This window comes from Typopeltis vanoorti, chromosome 17 (assembly GCF_054136105.1).
Source record: "Typopeltis vanoorti isolate ZY-2024b chromosome 17, IOZ_Tvanoo_1.0, whole genome shotgun sequence".
NCBI classification, from domain to species: Eukaryota; Metazoa; Arthropoda; class Arachnida; order Uropygi; family Thelyphonidae; genus Typopeltis; species Typopeltis vanoorti.
The window spans coordinates 96,883,390-96,902,555 of NC_143565.1; the positions used below are offsets into that span (position 1 = coordinate 96,883,390).

The following is a 19,166-nucleotide window of genomic DNA, read 5'->3' on the forward strand; positions in this document are numbered from 1 at the left end:
CATATATATTTATATATTTCTCTCCTCATCTGCATATTCTAAATCTTACAACTCCATTCAAATCCATTTTTTTTTTCCCTTTCATTGTAACTTTTCATCCATTGGCAACACTAACTTCACTAGCCTATATGTGTTATATGAAAAGCATGAAATTTAGATCTGGAAAAGGTATATGATGAGGTGGCAAAAGAAAAGCTATTCAAAATGCAATTGTATGGTGTCAATCATCATCATCATCATCAAATTCCTGACATGTACTCTCAAGGGGGTGTACAGGATATGATAGTACTACATGAAAAAAATTACATCATTACTAACTTCCTATCTACAATTTTCCTCCAAATCAGTCTGTTACTTGTCAAGACTCCAACATTATCAGATCTTATATTTCTATCGTCTAAGGCACTTTGTACCGTATCAATCCACCTATATCTTGGTCTTCCTCTGGGTCGTTTTGCTACCAACCTGGCAGAGAACACTTGTTTTACTAATCTTTCTTTGCCCATTCTGTTTAAGTGACCATACCACCTGAGATTAGCTCTGCTAATGCATTCCTGGATGCTGACAATGTCAAGTTCTTTCCTAATATGCTCGTTTTTAATATGATATTGCCATTGATGCCATCTGTTCACACATATAATCTTTCTCAGGACTCTCATATCTGCGATCTCTAGTCTTTGGTCAAGTGTTTTACTTCTGACCCAGCTCTCAGATCCATAAGTTAAAACTGGCTTGAACACTGTCTTGTATACAGCTAATTTAGTGTTCCGACTAATTTCTCTCTTATTCCATATGAATTTATTCAATTGACTTCCCACCATACCAGCTTTGTTGATTCTGTTGTCTATTTCTATATTTAATTTACCATCTTCAGTAAAAATCGTGCCTAAGTAGCTGAAATGTTTTACTTGCTCCACAGGTTCTCCATTCACAATACAGTTGACATTTTCAGTGATTCTGCCTATTTTCATTGTCTTTTTATTGCTGACCTTCATACCATATCTATTACAACAGTTATTCAATTTAATCAGAGAATCTTGCAGACTTGTAGCGGATTTATTTAGAAGTATAACATCATCCGCATAAAGCAAAGAGCTGACATTAACATCTCCAATTCTGATATCATTTTTAATACTACTTTTCTTCATAATATGATCCATATAGATAATGAATAACAGAGGGGATAATGTACATCCTTGTCTCACACCAGATTTAACATTAAACAATCTTCCTGTACTTCCTTCAATTCTAACTGCTGACTTACAACTCAAATAAAGACTAAGTATTGCTTGACATAATGCCCTATTGACACCATATAACTGTAGCATATTGAATAGCTTCTCTCTTGGCACCTTGTCATATGCCTTTTCCAAATCGACAAAACTTAAATACAGATCTTTGTTATATTCCCATGATTTCTCCACTATTTGTCTTAAAGTGAAGATCTGATCTTGACAGCCTCTATTTGACCTGAATCCAGCTTGTTCTTCACCAAGCTTTTCTTCCACAATTCTTCTCAACCGTTTCGCAAGTATACTTGCATATATCTTACCAGGAACACTCAGTAGGGATATACCTCTGTAATTCTCACATTCAGTTTTATTTCCCTTTTTATATATGGGTACTATGAGAGCTCTACTCCAATCGTCTGGAATTCGTCCCTCTGCCCAGGCATTTTTAACTATGTAGTGCAGCCACTGTAAGACTTTTATACCACCATATTTCAGCATTTCTTGTCGAATATCATCTACTCCTGCTGCCTTTCCACATTTCAAGCCTTTGATGGCTTTTTCTACTTCAAGTTTGTATATGTATTCCTGACTGCATGCCTGGCCATTGTTTTTTATCAGTGCTGTCATCACTGCTTGTTTCATTTAGCAAATTTTCAAAGTAATTACTCCATACTTCATGGATATCTTTTTCTCCCGTTTTCATGTCACCTTTATCATCTCTAACTCCTTTTACAGCACTCTTTCCTCCATTCCTAAGCTTCTTCAACAACCTCCAGAATATTTTGCCACCTTCTTGATATTTATTTTCTATGTTCTTGCCAAAGTCCTCCCATGACTTTTGTTTAGCTAGTTTTGCACAGTGTTTAGCTTTCTTACATTTGTCTCTGTAGTCTCTAAGAGCACAAGTTCACTTATTTGCTAGGAACTTTTGATGTGCTTTCTTCTTTTCCTTCACTGCCTGTTTAACTTCCTGTATCCACCATGGAGTTCTAATTTTTCTATCCTTGCAGACAACCTCACCACATGCTTCTCTGGCTGAATCAATCAGGGTTTTCTTTAAGGTTTGCCACTGAATCTCCAAGGTTTGGTTTTTGTTCTCAAACCCTTTCATTTTTTCTTCAATAATCTTTGTGTATTTTAGTCTACAGTTCACATCTGAGAGCTGCTCAACGTTTATTTGCTTTAAAATTTTCTTTCATGTCATTCTTTTCAATATGAAATTCAGTTTTAACCTGCTCAAGACTAAATAGTGATCACTTCCGATTTCAAATCTTCTGTACACTCTGGTGTCCTGCACCAGGGAGAAAACATCACTATCAACAATAACATAGTCAATGAGACTTTTCTTATTCCTTGCCTCTTCTCTCCATGTGAATTTGTGCACATTTTTATGTTGGAACATGGTGTTAGTAATAACCAGTTCATGTCCTTAGCAGAAATCCAATAGGTATTTGCCATTATTATTAGCTTTGCTCTTTTCTCCAAATTTTCCAATAACATTTTTGTATGTCTGACAATCACTTCCTACTCTGCTATTTAGATCCCCAACAGTGACCAACTTTTCCTTTTTCATTGTGTCAGTAGCTTTCTCTAGAGCCTCAAAAAATTCCTCCACTTCTATCTTAATAGAACCTTCCGTGGGACAATAGGCACAAATAAGTCTCATTATCCAGTTCCCCATTCTGATAATTGCCCAAATCACTCTACTTGAGACTGCCTGCCATTCAAGAAGATGAGCCTCATATTTTGTGTTGAATACTATGGCTACTCCTTCTTTTCCTTGATTGTCATTGCCTGAATATAACATCTTGTATTTATTGCTCAAAAAGATCTCACCAGTTTTTGTCTTTTTTGTTTCAGTCACTCCTATTATGTCGATCTGGTACTTATCTAATTCCTCCGCTAGCTCCATTTCTTTGCCATTCAAGCTTCTTATGTTGATAGTACCGATCTTTAACTCTGGTGATGTTGAGTTGGGGTGTGTTTTCAGATTTGTTCCAGTAGCAGACTTTTCGCTGTTCGCCCTGGTTCCCTGGCGTAAACAATGGGGGGACTTGTTTAATTGGGCCATGCCCCAGCTGGCATGAAATTTTGTCATGTTGTACCATCATTTTGTATTTTGGTTTAACCAATAGGAATACAATTTGGTCGGCTAAATCCCAAATTGCCAGCCCATCCTCATTCGTTCAGTATCCAGGTAGATACCTAACTGGGTGCACCACGAGAAGGTGAGGATTGCACATTAGGCCAGAAGCCTTGGTCGGTTCTCTGCATTCCTTTAAAGGCTATGTGGAGGTCTTCTCTCAGTTATACAGCTTTGACCCTTAAGCACCCCAGCATTTAAACCTAACATGTAATATCATAATACTATTACCAATTTGTGACCCAAGTAATTTGGATGTTATCAACTATATTTTGCTATGATAAAATAGTTAATCTTTTCTTCTTGATATAAAGTTCCTCCCATTCTGAGATGGGATTTGAAATTTGATCCCAAAATCACATCCACCAATGTAACATCTGTAGGGATGGCCATATGCCACTATACCAAATCATGCTTCCTTTGTATTACAGTATAAAAATGCCTTTTTTTTTTTTTTTTTTTGTCATACTGATATGAATATTTTTATGTATGTATTAACTCTTTCTTTATCAATTTGATCAGATTTAACTAATTCATTAATGAATTTAATTTTAATAATTTTAGGCATAACAGTAGGAGAAATTGGCCCCAAAATGGGCTTTCGTTCCTCAGATAATGGATTTCTTAAATTAGATAAAGTCTGCATTCCAAGAGAGAATATGCTTATGAAGAATGCTCAGGTATGATGAAATAGTTTCCTTTCAGCAGTGAGTGAGCAGAAAGACAGAATTTTTCATTAATCAGTGAAAATAATGAGTCATTTCAGTACAATCAATTTTTATTAGCATATTTTTCTTTTGTTTTTCTAAAAACAAAAGTTTAAAAGTCTTTTTTAAAGACTAAATAGAAAAAGTTTTACAACTAAAACATTCAGTAACAACAGGAACTTATTAGTTCCTGTTGTTACAAAACTTATTAGTCATTGAATTATATTTAATGACTAATAAGATTGTTGGCTTCTTCAGGGCTTAAACATCAAAAATGTAAATACAAAAATAACAAAGTTGACTAAATGATAAAAACCATTAGACATTCATGCTAATCAATAAAATAAAATCACATGGCATGCATTAGCTGTATGCAGCTAAAGAATAAAGTAAGTGATTGTAGGCAAAATTGAAATATCTGATGTTCATCATCGTCATCATCAAATTCCTGACATGTACTCTCAAGGAGTGTATAGGATATGATAGTACTACATGAAAAATTTATATCATTACTAACTTCCTATCTACAATTTTCCTCCAAATCAATCTGTTACTTGTCGAGACTCCATGTTTCTATCTTATGTTTCTATCTTCTAAGGCACTTTTTACCATATCAATCCACCTATATCTTGGTCTTCCTCTGGGTTTTTCTCCTGTCAACCTGGCAGAGAACACTTGTTTTGCTAATCTTTCCTCTCCCATTTTGTTTAAGTCACCATACCACTTGAGATTAGCTCTGCTATCAATTCACGGACAATTCATCATGCGAGCTATTGATCACAGAAAAAATTTGAATTTGCTGAAAATGTTATTCACTAGAAAATTGAAATGATATTGCATTGGTACCGTATGATATTGCATTGGTACATATATGAAAAGTAAATGCAGTGCAAGATAAATTTCACAAAATATAATTTTATTATGTATCTATTTGAACCCCATTGGAGGATGGCTTGAAGATTGGAATTGAAGGCAGAGGAGGTTGATTGATAGTTTGATTGAAGACAGAGTGATTATGTGCTTCTCTACCGTATACCTGGGAAAGGAGTGTCCTTGGTTTGATTCCTGTCACTGACATGAGGATCTTTCTCAGGCATAGCCAAGTTAGTCTGTCTTGAGCATGGACTGCAGGGTTTATCTGAGGTTTTTCCTCCCACAAGCAGGCAAACCGGCCTTGAGAACATAATGCTTGTACAGACATAGGATACATAGAGAGGCGTAGGGCCAACCACTTATTCTCATATAAGGAATAGAAACCCTCGGCATCATAAAGGTAAAAGAGGGAAAGATTAAGAACAAGGTCTATGTGTTATTTATTTAGATTTTAATTAGATTTTCATAACATTTTTCAGAAAGTAATATTTTATTGATCAGTTAGTTTCCTAATTTCTGTTTCATCTTAAAAAGGTATAAATATTCTTTCTTACTTGGGTACTGCAGGTTTTGTTGATGGAATATTAATATTTACAAAACTGAAATAGGATGGTTTAGGGAAATAGGATACCATATTTAAGAATATTATTCTGTGAACTTTTCATTGTTTTTCTGTGCACTTAGACACCCATCCAGATATGATACTGTGTGTGTGTGTGTGTGTATGTATACACACACACACAGTATGTGCACATTTTATCTGAACTAATTCAGAAGATGAGGTGTTTCAGTTACTGAATACACGTGTATTTTGAAAATGACTCCACTTTCCTACATAGGAAAGATATGTTGTACACTGTTATCGTTAGCAGAGCTAGTTAAAGATCATAGGTGCACTTTTGAGTAATTATATTAAAGAAAATTATAATAAAATTATGTAAATGCTATCATGATGTAAATCTAAATTGCCATACTAGTCTATCTTTTCCTCCAATGCTAGTATTTTCAGACGAAGAAATTCATCTCTCACCTAATAATTCCAAACATCCGTGCCTATTGTTAGTTTCAAACTCGCAACTCATTGGTGGGAGAGGATATGCTATCTAGTTGGTTGTTCATCATCATGGTTTATTTACAATTTGTAAATCGGGAAACGAACTAAATAAATAGGAATAAGAAAAAGTTATAAAAAGTTATTAAAGTATTATATGTAGGTTTTCCAGGCATCTCTGTTTTGAGCCAGTTGAGTTATTTCTTGTGGGGTGAGAGAGAGATAGTATCTGTGCTGATAAGGTGGTTAATATAGTACCAGAATTGTTTAGTTGGTCTTCCTCTCCATCTTTGTCATTTGAGGGGGTGTATAAAAGTAAAATATCAAATTATGGAGAAGGGGGTGTCTCAGTTGATGTTCAAGCCAATCAAGTTCACGTCTGCATTGGGTTTCAATCAAGTATTTTTGGTTTGCCTCTTCTAAAATATTCATAATTCCACTATTTTAGAAGAGGCAAACCAAAAATCCTTGATTGAAATTGAAACTTGATTGTTACAAGAGTAACCAAGTAACACTCTTAAGCAGGTCATATTAAAGCTATTAATGGCTTTTATTGCTTTTTGGGTTGAAACGTTTCATGTTTCTCTGCAATATAAGAAGATAGCCTGATAGGTTGATTTAAAGCAGCCTAATTTTTGTTTCCAAGGTAATGATGGGCAATTTCAATATATTTCTTAGATTCCTGTGTTGATTGAGAGCTTTATATTTTCTTAATATGTCATTTACGGTATTATTTATATTTGAACCTAAGTATTGGAAGTCTACTTTTTTTTTGGTTGTGTTCTGTATTCCACTTTGGGAACATCCATCCATCCTTTTTTTTTTTTCCAGTAAAAAAAGACTAAATATAAAATTTTAAATTTCTTAGTTGGAAGTTTATTTTCCACTTGGTTAAATTATAATAAATTTAGTTTAATCCTTTACCCAAGTGTAGGCAAACAAAGTTTGTGCCTGAAGTTGTTCAAGACTGAGTCAACTCGTAGTAAAGGTGAACCAAGCCCTCATCACACCTTGTCTCAGTATCTCCCATCATGCAAAGTGCATCTCCTTGTAGACCTGTATAAAGCTATGCATTAAGGCAGTGTTTCTCAAACTTCAGATATCTGTGTACCCCTTCTTAAATTTTCATTATTACCAAGTACCCCCTTACCAAAATAATAAATAAATAAAGTATATTTTATTGTAAATGTCTATTTCATTTTATATGTTCATGTAAACAAAAAATATGATTTATTTTTAATAGAACAAAATTTGGAATCAGTTCCTCTTCATTTCCTGTCTATGAAAATCCACATTTCAAGTAATTCATGTCATACTTACGAAGATTTTTCATCTTCTTCCTGGTTGGTTCTCTAGAGATGTTAGATGACACACCTTTATCAATTTCATTTGATCCAGTTACAGTATCAATGCTTTCTTGTTGCTTATGGTTGCTTGTATTTGCTATATTGTTCTCTTTTGTGCGTTTTATAAATCCAGTATTTAACCAATGATCCATACTTAAGAATTTGAAAGCTAAAAAAATTATGGTATTTACTCGAATATAACTTGTACTTTTCCCCAAAAAATTAAAGCTAAAAATTATGGTGCGAGATATATGCAGGGATTTTCAGAAAAAAAACTGAAAATGGTGTAACTTACAAAGAAGCGCCTATTCTCTATCACTTCTTTTGGCATTGAGAGCAGTTTCCTTGTGTTCATCGTCAAATTCATCAACCCAAATAGCTTCAACTTCTTTCCCATTATTTCAAGCAAAAATTACCAGTAATTTACAAGACTTGAGATACGTAATGAACAGTTGAGTTTAAATGCTAATTCTCTTCAACCGAATTCCATAATATCTGAAACACATTCACTGTATATTTCTTAGTTTTAGCACATTCACGATGGGGTGGTGCCAAGCAAAACCATATGCTGTTGCACTGGCAACAAATGGTTTTGCTTGAGTCTATACAGCAGTTTCTGTTGGAGGGTAGATCTGATAGTTAGTGCCGTTTTTATCCCAGTTATCTCTAATTGCACTATTTGTTGAGAAATATATTACACAGACTGCAAATGTCTCTGTACCTTATTCAGTGATATAATAAAACTACTTGTTTCCCTTGTTGATCTTCAGTATAGTGATGCTGTTGGGGAGGGCATGTTATTTACCGCAGGGAGCGAATAACTATCGCCAGGACGTGAATGGCGTGGTGATAATAACTAGCAATTTGAGTGTGAGTATTCATATATAATTTATTGGGAAATATATACGTTTAAAATAATTCTTTTTTTTCTTAATAATGATTCCCTATGTTAATGATGCATAGCTGAAAATTGCCACGTACCCCCTGAAGATCTTTCCCATATCCCCAGGGGTACGCATACCACACTTTGAGAAACACTGCATTAAGGGAAGGGCCACTACCCAGACTGGTTTCGACCTTCATTGAGGTCTCGTCAGTGGGAGGCAGACCCAGAAGCGGTGATACTAAGGCAGAAGCAATGGAGAAGTCATATTTACTTATACAAGTTGCCAAAAGGTGTACTGCCTTATTATTAATTTACTCTGGATTTAAAGAAAGATGTTGGAAGTTTATTTTCCACTTGGTTAGACTATAATAAATTTAGTTTAATCCTTTACCCAAGTAGGCAAACAAAGTCTGCGTCTGAAGTAGTTCAGGACTGAGGCAACTCTTAGTAAAGGTGGACCAAGCTCTCATCACACTTTGTCTCAGTATCTCCCATAATGCAAAGCACATCTCCTTGTGGACATGTATAAAGCTATGCATTACGGGAAGGGCCACTACCCTGACTGGTTTCGACCTTTATCGAGATCTCGTCAGTGGGAGGTAGACCCAGAAGTGGTGATACTAAGGCAGAAACAATGGAGAGGTCGTCTGCCTCCCACTGATGAGACCTCGATAAAGGTTGAAACCTGTCTGGGTAGTGGCCCTTCCCTTAATGCATAGCTTTATATATGTCTGCAAGGAGATGTGCTCTGCATTATGGGAGATACTGAGACAAGGAGTGATGAGAGCTTGGTCCACCTTTACTAGGAGTTGCCTCAGTCCTGAACTACTTCAGGCACAAACTTTGTTTGCCTACACTTGGGTAAAGGATTAAACTAAATTTATTATAGTCTAACCAAGTGGCAAATAAACTTCCAACATCTTTCTCTAAATCCAGAGTAAATTAATAATAAGATGTTACACCTTTTGGCAACTTGTATAAGTAAATATGACATCTCCATTGCTTCTGCCTTAGTATCACTACTTCTGGGTCTGCCTCCCACTGATGAGACCTCAATAAAGGTCGAAACTGGTTTTTGTAGTGGCCCTTCCCTTAATGCATAGCTTTATACATGTCCGCAAGGAGATGTGCTTTGCATTATGGGAGATACTGAGACAAGGTGTGATGAGAGCTTGGTCCACCTTTGCTATGAGTTGACTCAGTCTTGAACTACTTCAGGTGCAAACTTTGTTTGGCTACTATTGGGTAAAGGATTAAACTAAATTTATCATAAATTTCTTAGTGTCATACTAGTATTGAAGGAAAAGGTAAAGACTAGTATTAAAGCAGCAGATTTACTTATGCTGATTTACCTCATTACGTAAATTACATAATATTATCATTTTCTTTAATATAATTACTGAAAATTGGGCCTATGATCTTAACTATCTCTGCAAATGATAGCAGCATGCAAGATGTCTTTACTATTCAGGAAAAGTGCAGTGATTTTCAAAATATACGTATATTCAATAACTGAAACAAGTCGCCTTCTGAATTAGTTCAGATAAAAAATATATCACACCTGGATGGATGTCTAAATGCACAGAACAGAAAAATAGCAAACGATTAGAAGAATAAATATTCTTAAATACTGTTTCCTTTCTCCCTAACTATTCTTAAATATTTTGTTCTTCCTAATAACTATTCTAACTATTAATAGAAATATGTAAATCCAACAATGTTGGATATAACTATTATCCCTAAATATTCTTAAATATGGTGTTCTTTCTCCCTAACCATCCTATCCCAGTTTTGTAACAATTAATGTTCCATCTACAGAACTTGTAGTAAGAAAGAATTTTAATGACTTTATATGGAATAAAAAATTTTACAATGCTAAGTATAATCGAGATAATAAATAATACATAAAATATTTCTTTTTTTTTTTCATATATGGGAATAATATAAAATAGGATTTCAAATTTTCTTGTGATTAATTTTCGTGTGGTGAATTGTCTGGACACACTGCTATCTGATGTTAAAAGATTTAATAGATTTCCATATGTCACTCGATAAAAATCACCATAAGAGATTCCTTCAGAAGTCTAAAGTTCTTTTCTACATAAGGCACGATTGAAAAGTTCAAAATTTTATTTATTTATTTTTTTTTTTTCAGTGGGTGTTCCTTTTTGGAACACCCACTGAAAAAAAAAATATTCTTAAATACTGGATTTTATTTTTGAACCCTACCACTCTCAATTACTAGAATATCCAGTATAGAGATTCAAACACAATTCCATATGTTTGCAGTCTATTGATTAAAGTAGTATCTCTTTTCAAAGGTATAGCATCAGAGTAACTTTTAAACGAATTCAAACTGTTCACAGCCTCCTGAGGTCTCTTAAAAATAGCATCTTTCTACAAAAATCCAGTGGTATAAAGAATTCCATGCTCTTCTGGTTTAGAAAAGATAGATCTGGTCTAGCCAACCATACTTGTAATACTAACCATGTAGTTGATTGGAATTTTTCAGATGTGCCTTATGTAGGAAAGAACTTGTACAAGAATTCTGAAGAAATTGGTTAGTCATCCATTCATGCAGAACACTGAATATAAGCCAAGAGCTGATATTGAGTGACATGGAAATCGCTTTTTAAATCTTTTTTAACATCAGAGATTTCAGTTTCATCAACAATTACTTTCTGTCCTTAGCTGCACAGTTAATGTATTCCCTGTGATTTTATTTTTATTGATTAGACTGAATTTATTTTTGTTTTGTAATGGATTTTTAGCATTTAGTCAATGATATTTAAGCCACCAGTTCTATTTCAGGTGGTGAAACTAGGTGTATTTTATAATTTAATGATTAATAAATTCCTATTATTAAAATATATTTTATTTGTCATTACTGTATTAATAAGCTCACATTAATTAAAAGGTGTGTTTTTACTATATTTGAAAAGTCTTTATATATTAAGTTTAAAAAAAACAAAACAAACTCCATGTAAGAAACTGATTTTGGTAACAGGAAAATGGGGGTATCAGGGGGACATAGCACAAGAAAAGTCAGCGCTTACGAATAGACAAAAGAACGAGATGGCCCTGTTTGTGTGTGTGGGGGGGGTGAGTTTAGAGAAAGTTCTGGGATGGATAATGAGAGAGAGAATAGCTGGGAGAAAGCATGGAGAAGTCATCTGAGAACTGGTATCAGTGAAATTTGTTATTGACCCAGAAATGAACTGTTCAGTTTCTATACAAATGTCAGAACTATCAGAATAAGGGGAATGAAATTGTTACATTATGTTTGTTCACCCAAAAGTTGAAATAAGTGAGATGTGGTTGGATGAGGATGACATCCTGGCAATAATAGAGCTTGGAGGCTCGTGATCTTTTTCATGAAGGTAGAAAAATACAAAAATGGACAGAGTGCTATTGATAATAGAAAAGGAGTTGTGCCCATAGAAGGTAGAGATGTAATGAAGAATTGGTAGTTTAGAGACTGTATGAGATGAAGTAGAGAATCAAATATTTAGTTGGATGTAGCTGTAGACTTGGGCAGTGACAATGAAATGTATAAGCAAATAAGAAAAGGGATAATCATTATGAGTAATTTTAATTATGATAATTTAAATCAAGATGATGAGATAGCATCTAGAAGTAGAAAATTAATTTCCCCAGTTAAGGGACAACTTCAGGCAGTATGTAACAGAGGGCATGTAAAGATCGAGGATCTTGGATTTGATCACAAGGTGTTCAATCTCCCTCTAGTTGGTGAGTTACTGTGTTTAACTGGGTGGCAGCTAATGAGGACTTCCAAGATTAAAGGATATATGTGGAACTATAAGGCTTGATTATAAAATGCTTAGAAGACAGCTATATCATGGAATGAGGAGTTGGACGGAAGGATCAGTGCTATGTAGATACTATTCAAGAACTGTCTAACAGAGTGCAGTCTAAATATGTTCTGGGGATCAGAAGGTTAAATAATGTAAGTGTAAAATGAATGAACAAAGATTAAGCATGAAATCCCTCAGGATTTCATGCTTAATCATTAGGAAGCATTAGGAAGGCAGCATATCATGAGTGGTAATCAGTTACATGAGGAGTACAAAGAGTAGGCAAGGAAGATGATTTGATTGGTAAAAGTAGAAAAAGTGCAGCATATGCAGAAGTTATCTAATGAAGCTAAAAAAACAAAAATTCTTTATATGACCAGCAGAAGAATGATTTATGGAAGGATGATGCTGTTAGTGATTACATCCACTGCAGAGGATGTAATTGAGATATTAAATGAGCCATTCATGAAGGTATTTCATCCTCATGAATGTAACATCATTCAGAGTTTGAGTGCACTGAAAAGGTAGGAGGAGAAACTGGGTGAGGTTGTAGGGGAGGGTGATTTGAGTAAACTTGATGTTAATAAGACTTTGGGGCTTGATAATGTCACATGTTTTGAAGGAATGTGCCAAGAAGTTGACATTTTCTTTGGAATGCAAAGATTGTACCTTCATAAGGGAGCTGTCAAGACTCTAGTTCCAAATTATAGGCCTGTGTTTGTGTCAGATGTTGTGGTTAAAGTGTTGGAGAGGTTAGTGAGATCCAGAATCCAGAATTGGATGACAACAGTGCCATGGATTTGCTAAAAGGTCATGTTTTAGTAATCTGCTTACTTATTACAGTGATAGATTCATTGAACAGGGGACAGTTGAATAAATTTTTATAGAATAAGAAAGAAATTAAAGTACTAAATTAGCTGTGTACACACATTCAAGCCAATTGTTCCTTATGGAATCCTGACAAATGGCAATTAATTTGGAGGAAAATTAATTGCCATTTGTCAGGATTCCATAAGGGAAATTGTTTCAATTTCCCTTATGGAATTAACCTGGCACCCATCATTTTGTATCATCAGCAAACAAATGAATATTTCCTTTCAATTTCCCTTAGGGATGTTAGACAGCTGCTGCTCCAGTGAATTGACAGACATCATTCCTTCACTTGCTGTTAGGCCTGTTAAAACAAGAGCAGCAGCTGTCTAACATCCCTTTACAGTATAGCTGCAAACTCATCAAACCTGTTTCTCATCTTCTATTTATTCCATCCACCTCTGTCCTCTCAAACAGCCTTCCACCTGTCTTTCCCAGCAGTTTTCTTTCTCAACCCTGCACCTCGCACATTACTGATGTGCTATAGGTTCTTGTTTGTACCTCTTGTATGTGGGATAAATATTAAAAAGTACAAATACTATTCATCAGAGTTGTACAATTTAGTATACCAAATAATTATATTTGAACTGTAGGTAATGATAAAAAAAAAAATTAACCCTGAGGGAAATTGAAAGGAAATATTCATTTGTTTGCTGATGATACAAAATGATGGGTGCCAGGTTAACCACCCAAATGGCTACACAGATGAAATTATCAAAAATATAATCTTCATAACAATATTATTTCTGTAGTACCTAAAGGTTATATTAACTTCAATGGACACTTTGCATCCATGTAATTGTTTGACATACATGTCAAGGCTAATTTGGTGACTAATATGACAAAAGTGTAAAGTGCATTTTGAGATGGCAAGATTACCTGCTGTGTACTATATTGATGAAACTGTACTCCATGAAATTTATGAAGCTGGTGATTTGGAAGTGTTAATAGATAATTGAAGTTCCAGAGGGTGTATTGTTAAGGTGGCCAGGGTAGTTCATTTAGGATTATTTGGAAGCAGAAATAATAGAGAATGAAGTTTAGTTTTCATTCCTCTTTATAAGGCCTTGATATGTCCAGATCTGGATTATTGTGCTCAGGTCTGTCATCTAAATATCTTAGAGATGAGGAAGTGGTCAAAAGGATCCAGAGGTGACTGACTAAAATGGTGGTCTGTGGAATGCTGTCTCTATGATGATAGATTGAGGGTTTGTGGATTGGAAAGAATGGTTGATAGGTGGAAAAGAGGGGTTATGAGAGAAACATTTGTACTTGAAAGGATTTTATGGGATTGATGTAGAGGAAATATTTTAGCATGTAGAGGAGAGGAGGATCAGAGTCATTGATTAGTGTGGTTAGCAAGGTGTTGGGACTGGATTTTTTGCTTGGAGAGATGAATAAAGAGAATGGGTTGCCACATGGAGTTAGTTCACTGTCAGTGAATACAAGAAGTATGATAGGCAAGATAAGATATGTCAGATGGATCATCCTGATTTACTCTCATGCGTAGACCTACACTTTTTACCGTGTAGGCATTCAGAATCGAAATTCTACGGAATAGGTTACGCCTTATTCCTGGAGGTATCCTATGTCTGTAGAAGCGTGTGTTCACAGGGCCGGTTTGCCTGCTTGCAGGAGGAAAAACCCCAGATAAAGTGGGAGAAAAACCTTGCAGTCCAGACCCAAGACCGGCTAACTTGGCTATGTCTGATAAAGATCCTTTTAGCTCCTCACGTCAGCGACGAGAATCGAACGCTGGACACTCCTTCCCCAGGCATATGGTTGTGGAGCACGTAACCACTCGGCTAACCACATAGACAGATGGATACGACTGATAATGGTTAGTGTGGACCTCTCACAATGAGTATTTAGATTCACTACACATTTTTGTCTAGCTGTAATCTGGTTGAACTTTTGTTAGCAATTTTTTTGTTAGTGGCTTATTGATAAATACCATTCTTTAATCTATAAATTAAAGATGACAAGAAATTATATTGTCATTATAAGCAAACAAAATTTGCAACTGGGCATCCAGTTGCATGACTGGGCAATTCGTATCTTATAATACAAAACTCAAACCAGTCAGGTGTAAAATGTTTTCTTATTAAACTTAAAGGAATATCAGAACAAATAGCATGTGTTATTTGCAACTGTAATCTATCCACTATATCAGTAGTTCCCAACCTTTTTGTTTCCTAGAGCACATTCTAAAATACTGATAGGGCGACGGGCACCATCTATTTTTTCAAGCAAATTTTTTGAATTCGTTTGTTAAATGAATACATACAAAGTTTACATTATAATCAAAATGTTTTATTACTTAAAAGTTTACATTATATAAAAATGTAAATATATATATGTAAGTTAGTGTGATCTTCATCATCATCATCATCAAATTCCTGCCATGTACCCTCAAGGGGTGTACAGGATATGACAGTACTACACGAAAAAATTACATCATTACTAACTTCCTATCTACAATTTTCCTCCAAATCAGTCTGTTACTTGTCAAGACTCCAACATTATCAGATCTTATATTTCTATCGTCTAAGGCACTTTGTACCATATCAATCCACCTATATCTTGGTCTTCCTCTGGGTCGTTTTCCTGCCAACCTGGCAGAGAACACTTGTTTTGCTAATCTTTCCTCTCCCATTCTATTTAAGTGACCATACCATCTGAGATTAGCTCTGCTAACGCATTCCTGGATGCTGACAATGTCAAGTTCTTTCCTAATATCCTCATTTTTAATATGATATTGCCATTGATGCCATCTGTTCACGCCTCTAATCTTTCTCAGGACTCTCATATCTGCGCTCTCTAGTCTTTGGTCAACTGTTTTACTTCTGACCCAGCTCTCAGATCCATAAGTTAAAATTGGTTTGATCACAGTCTTGTATACAGCTAATTTAGTGTTCCGACTAATTTCTTTCTTATTCCATATGAATTTATTCAATTGACTTCCCATGATACCAGCTTTGCTGATTCCGTTGTCTATTTCTATATTTAGTTTACCATCTTCAGTAAAAATTGTGCCTAAGTAGCTGAAATGTTTTAGTTGTTCCACAGGTTCTCCATTCACAACACAGTTGACATTTTCAATGATTCTGCCTATTTTCATTGTCTTTGTCTTTTTATTGCTGACCTTCATACCATATCTATTACAACAGCTATTCAATTTAGTCAGAGAATCTTGCAGACTTGTAGCGGATTTATTTAGAAGTATAACATCATCCGCATAAAGCAAAGAGCTGACATTAACATCTCCAATTTTGATATCAGGTTTAATACCACATTCCTTCATAATGTGATCCATATAGATAATGAATAACAGAGGGGATAATGTACATCCTTGTCTCACACCAGATTTAACATTAAACCATCTTCCTGTACTTCCTTCAATTCTAACTGCTGACTCACAACTCAAATAAAGACTAAGTATTGCTTGATATAATGCCCCATTGACACCATATGACTGCAGCGTATTGAATAGCTTCTCTCTTGGCACCTTGTCATATGCCTTTTCCAAATCGACAAAACTTAAATACAGATCTTTGTTATATTCCCATGCTTTCTCGACTATTTGTCGTAAAGTGAAGATCTGATCCTGACAGCCTCTATTTGGCCTGAATCCAGCTTGTTCTTCACCAAGCTTTTCTTCCACAATTTTTCTCAACCGTTTCTCAAGTATACTTGCATAGATCTTGCCAGGAACACTCAGTAGGGAAATACCTCTGTAATTCTCACATTCAGTTTTATTTCCCTTTTTATATATGGGTACTATGAGAGCTCTACTCCAATCATCGGGAATTCGTCCCTCTGTCCAGGCTTTCTGAACTATGCAGTGCAGCCACTGTAAGACTCTTATACCACCATACTTCAGCATTTCTGGTCGAATATCATCTACTCCTACTGCCTTTCCACATTTCAAGCCTTTCATGGCTTTTTCTACTTCAAGTATGGATATGTATTCCTGACTGCATGCCTGGTCAGTGTTTTTTATCACTGTGCTGTCATCACTGCTTGTTTAATTTAGCAGTTTTTCAAAGTAATTACTCCATACTTGAAGGATATCTTTTTCTCCTGTTTTCATTTCACCTTTATCATCTCTAATTCCTTTTACAGCACTCTTTCCTCCATTCCTAAGCTTCTTCAACAACCTCCAGAATATTTTGCCACCTTCTTGATATTTATTTTCTATATTCTTGCCAAAGTCCTCCCATGACTTTTGTTTAGCTAGTTTTACACACTGTTTAGCTTTCTTACATTTGTCTCTGTATTCTGTAAGAGTAAAAGCTGACTTATTTGCCAGGAACTTTTGATATGCTTTCTTCTTTTCCTTCACTGCCTCTTTAACTTCCTGTGTCCACCAGGGAGTTCTGATTTTTTTATCTTTGCACACAACCTCACCACATGCCTCTCTGGCAGAATCAATCAATGTTTCCTTCAGAGTTTGCCACTGAATCTCCAAGGTTTGATTCCTGTTCTCAAACTCTTTCATTTTCTTTTCAATAATATTTCTGTATTTTAGTCTACAGTTTACATCTGAGAGCTGCTCAACTTTTATTCGCTTTAAAACTTTCTTACATGTTATTCTTTTCAATATGAAATTCAATTTTATCCTGCTCAAGACTAAATAGTGATCACTTCCAATTTCAAATCCTCTGTACACTCTGGTGTCCTGCACCAGGGAGAAAACATCACTATCAACAATAACATAGTCAATGAGACTTTTCTTATTCCTAGCCTCTTCTCTCCATGTGAATTTGTGCACATTTTTATGTTGAAACATGGTGTTAGTAATAACCATTCCATGTCCTGAGCAGAAATCCAACAGATATTTGCCATTATTATTAGCTTTGCTCTTTTCTCCAAATTTTCCCAAAATATTTTTGTATGTCTCATAATCATTTCCTACTCTACTATTTAGATTTCCAACAAGGACCAACTTTTCCTTTTTCATTGTGTCAGTTGCTTTTTCTAAAGCCTCAAAAAATTCCTCCACTTCTACCTTAGTAGAACCTTCTGTGGGACCATAGGCACAAATAAGTCTCATTGTCCAGTTCCCCATTCTCATATTTGCCCACATTACTCTACTTGAGACTGACTGCCATTCAAGAAGATTAGCCTCGTATTTTGTGTTGAATACTATGGCTACTCCTTCTTTTCCTTGATTGTTATTGCCTGAATATAACATTTTGTATTTATTGCTCAGAAAGATCTCACCAGTTTTGGTCTTTTTTGTTTCAGTCACCCCTATTATGTCGATCTGGTACTTATCTAGTTCCTCAGCTAGCTCCATTTCTTTGCCATTCAGGCTTCTTACGTTGATAGTACCGATCTTTAACTCTGGTGATGTTGAGTTGGGGTTTGTTTTCAGATTTGCTTTCTTCTGTGTGATCTTCTAGTGCGATCTTTGGCATTTATTTCATTGGCCAGTCCTTCATAATTAGGAGAATATGATGATATTTCAGTTCTTAAACTGGAATGAACAACTTCGAATGCACGTCTACTTTACATTGTATGCATTTAATATTCGTCATGTATCATTAACACATGCATCATATAGCATGCCATGAATTGTTGCGTGATTATTTCAAACTATACGGCACACGGTTGAACAGCGGCGTGCACACACAAATTGGTCGACGGGTGCCATGGTGCCCGCAGACATAGAGTTGGGAACCCCTGCACTATATTCAAACTATTAAAAGAAGTGTTTTTCTAACATCCAAGGAAAAATTTCACTTTTCTCTTTGTTTGATATATTATCAAGTGCCTTGTTCAGTTGACTTTTAATTCTGACAGACAGGTCATTCTGCTGAGATTAGAATCCAAAAACATAGGACTACAGATTCCTGGAATGTGATGTTGGAACTTGCTGCCCGTGTCATTGATGCTAAACAAAGATTTTCTAGAATCTGATTCTCCACTCTAATGGAATTAAATTTAATTGTCTATTTTTTGAATCTTGTGAAAGTTTACAACATTGTTTGAATATCAACTGTTCTGATTGCATGTCTATATTAAGGTTTGGGAAGTAATCATGATTAGGTTCATATTTTAAAAAAAAATTTTTTATGTTATGCAACCTTGTATTTGATTTACAAAAACAATTCATTGTTTATTTGAACATCTCACTGAGATTTTCTACTTGGCTGTAACCAAGACACCAGTAAGTAAACATGCTATGTGACATGTCTGTTTTGAATGTTGCAACTGATTTTCCTTTCTCTCAGTGTC

At 35.2% G+C, this 19,166-nt stretch overlaps 1 protein-coding gene across 1 annotated transcript in view; it reads left to right on the forward strand.

Annotated features, from left to right (window-relative positions):
• Positions 1 to 19,166, forward strand: part of ACOX1 (acyl-CoA oxidase 1) — a 129,827-nt gene that overhangs the window by 37,563 nt on the left and 73,098 nt on the right. The window contains exon 6 of the mRNA XM_090406739.1: positions 3,940 to 4,055. Coding sequence (XP_090262865.1) covers positions 3,940 to 4,055 — 116 coding nt within the window. The remainder of the gene's footprint in view (positions 1 to 3,939; positions 4,056 to 19,166) is intronic.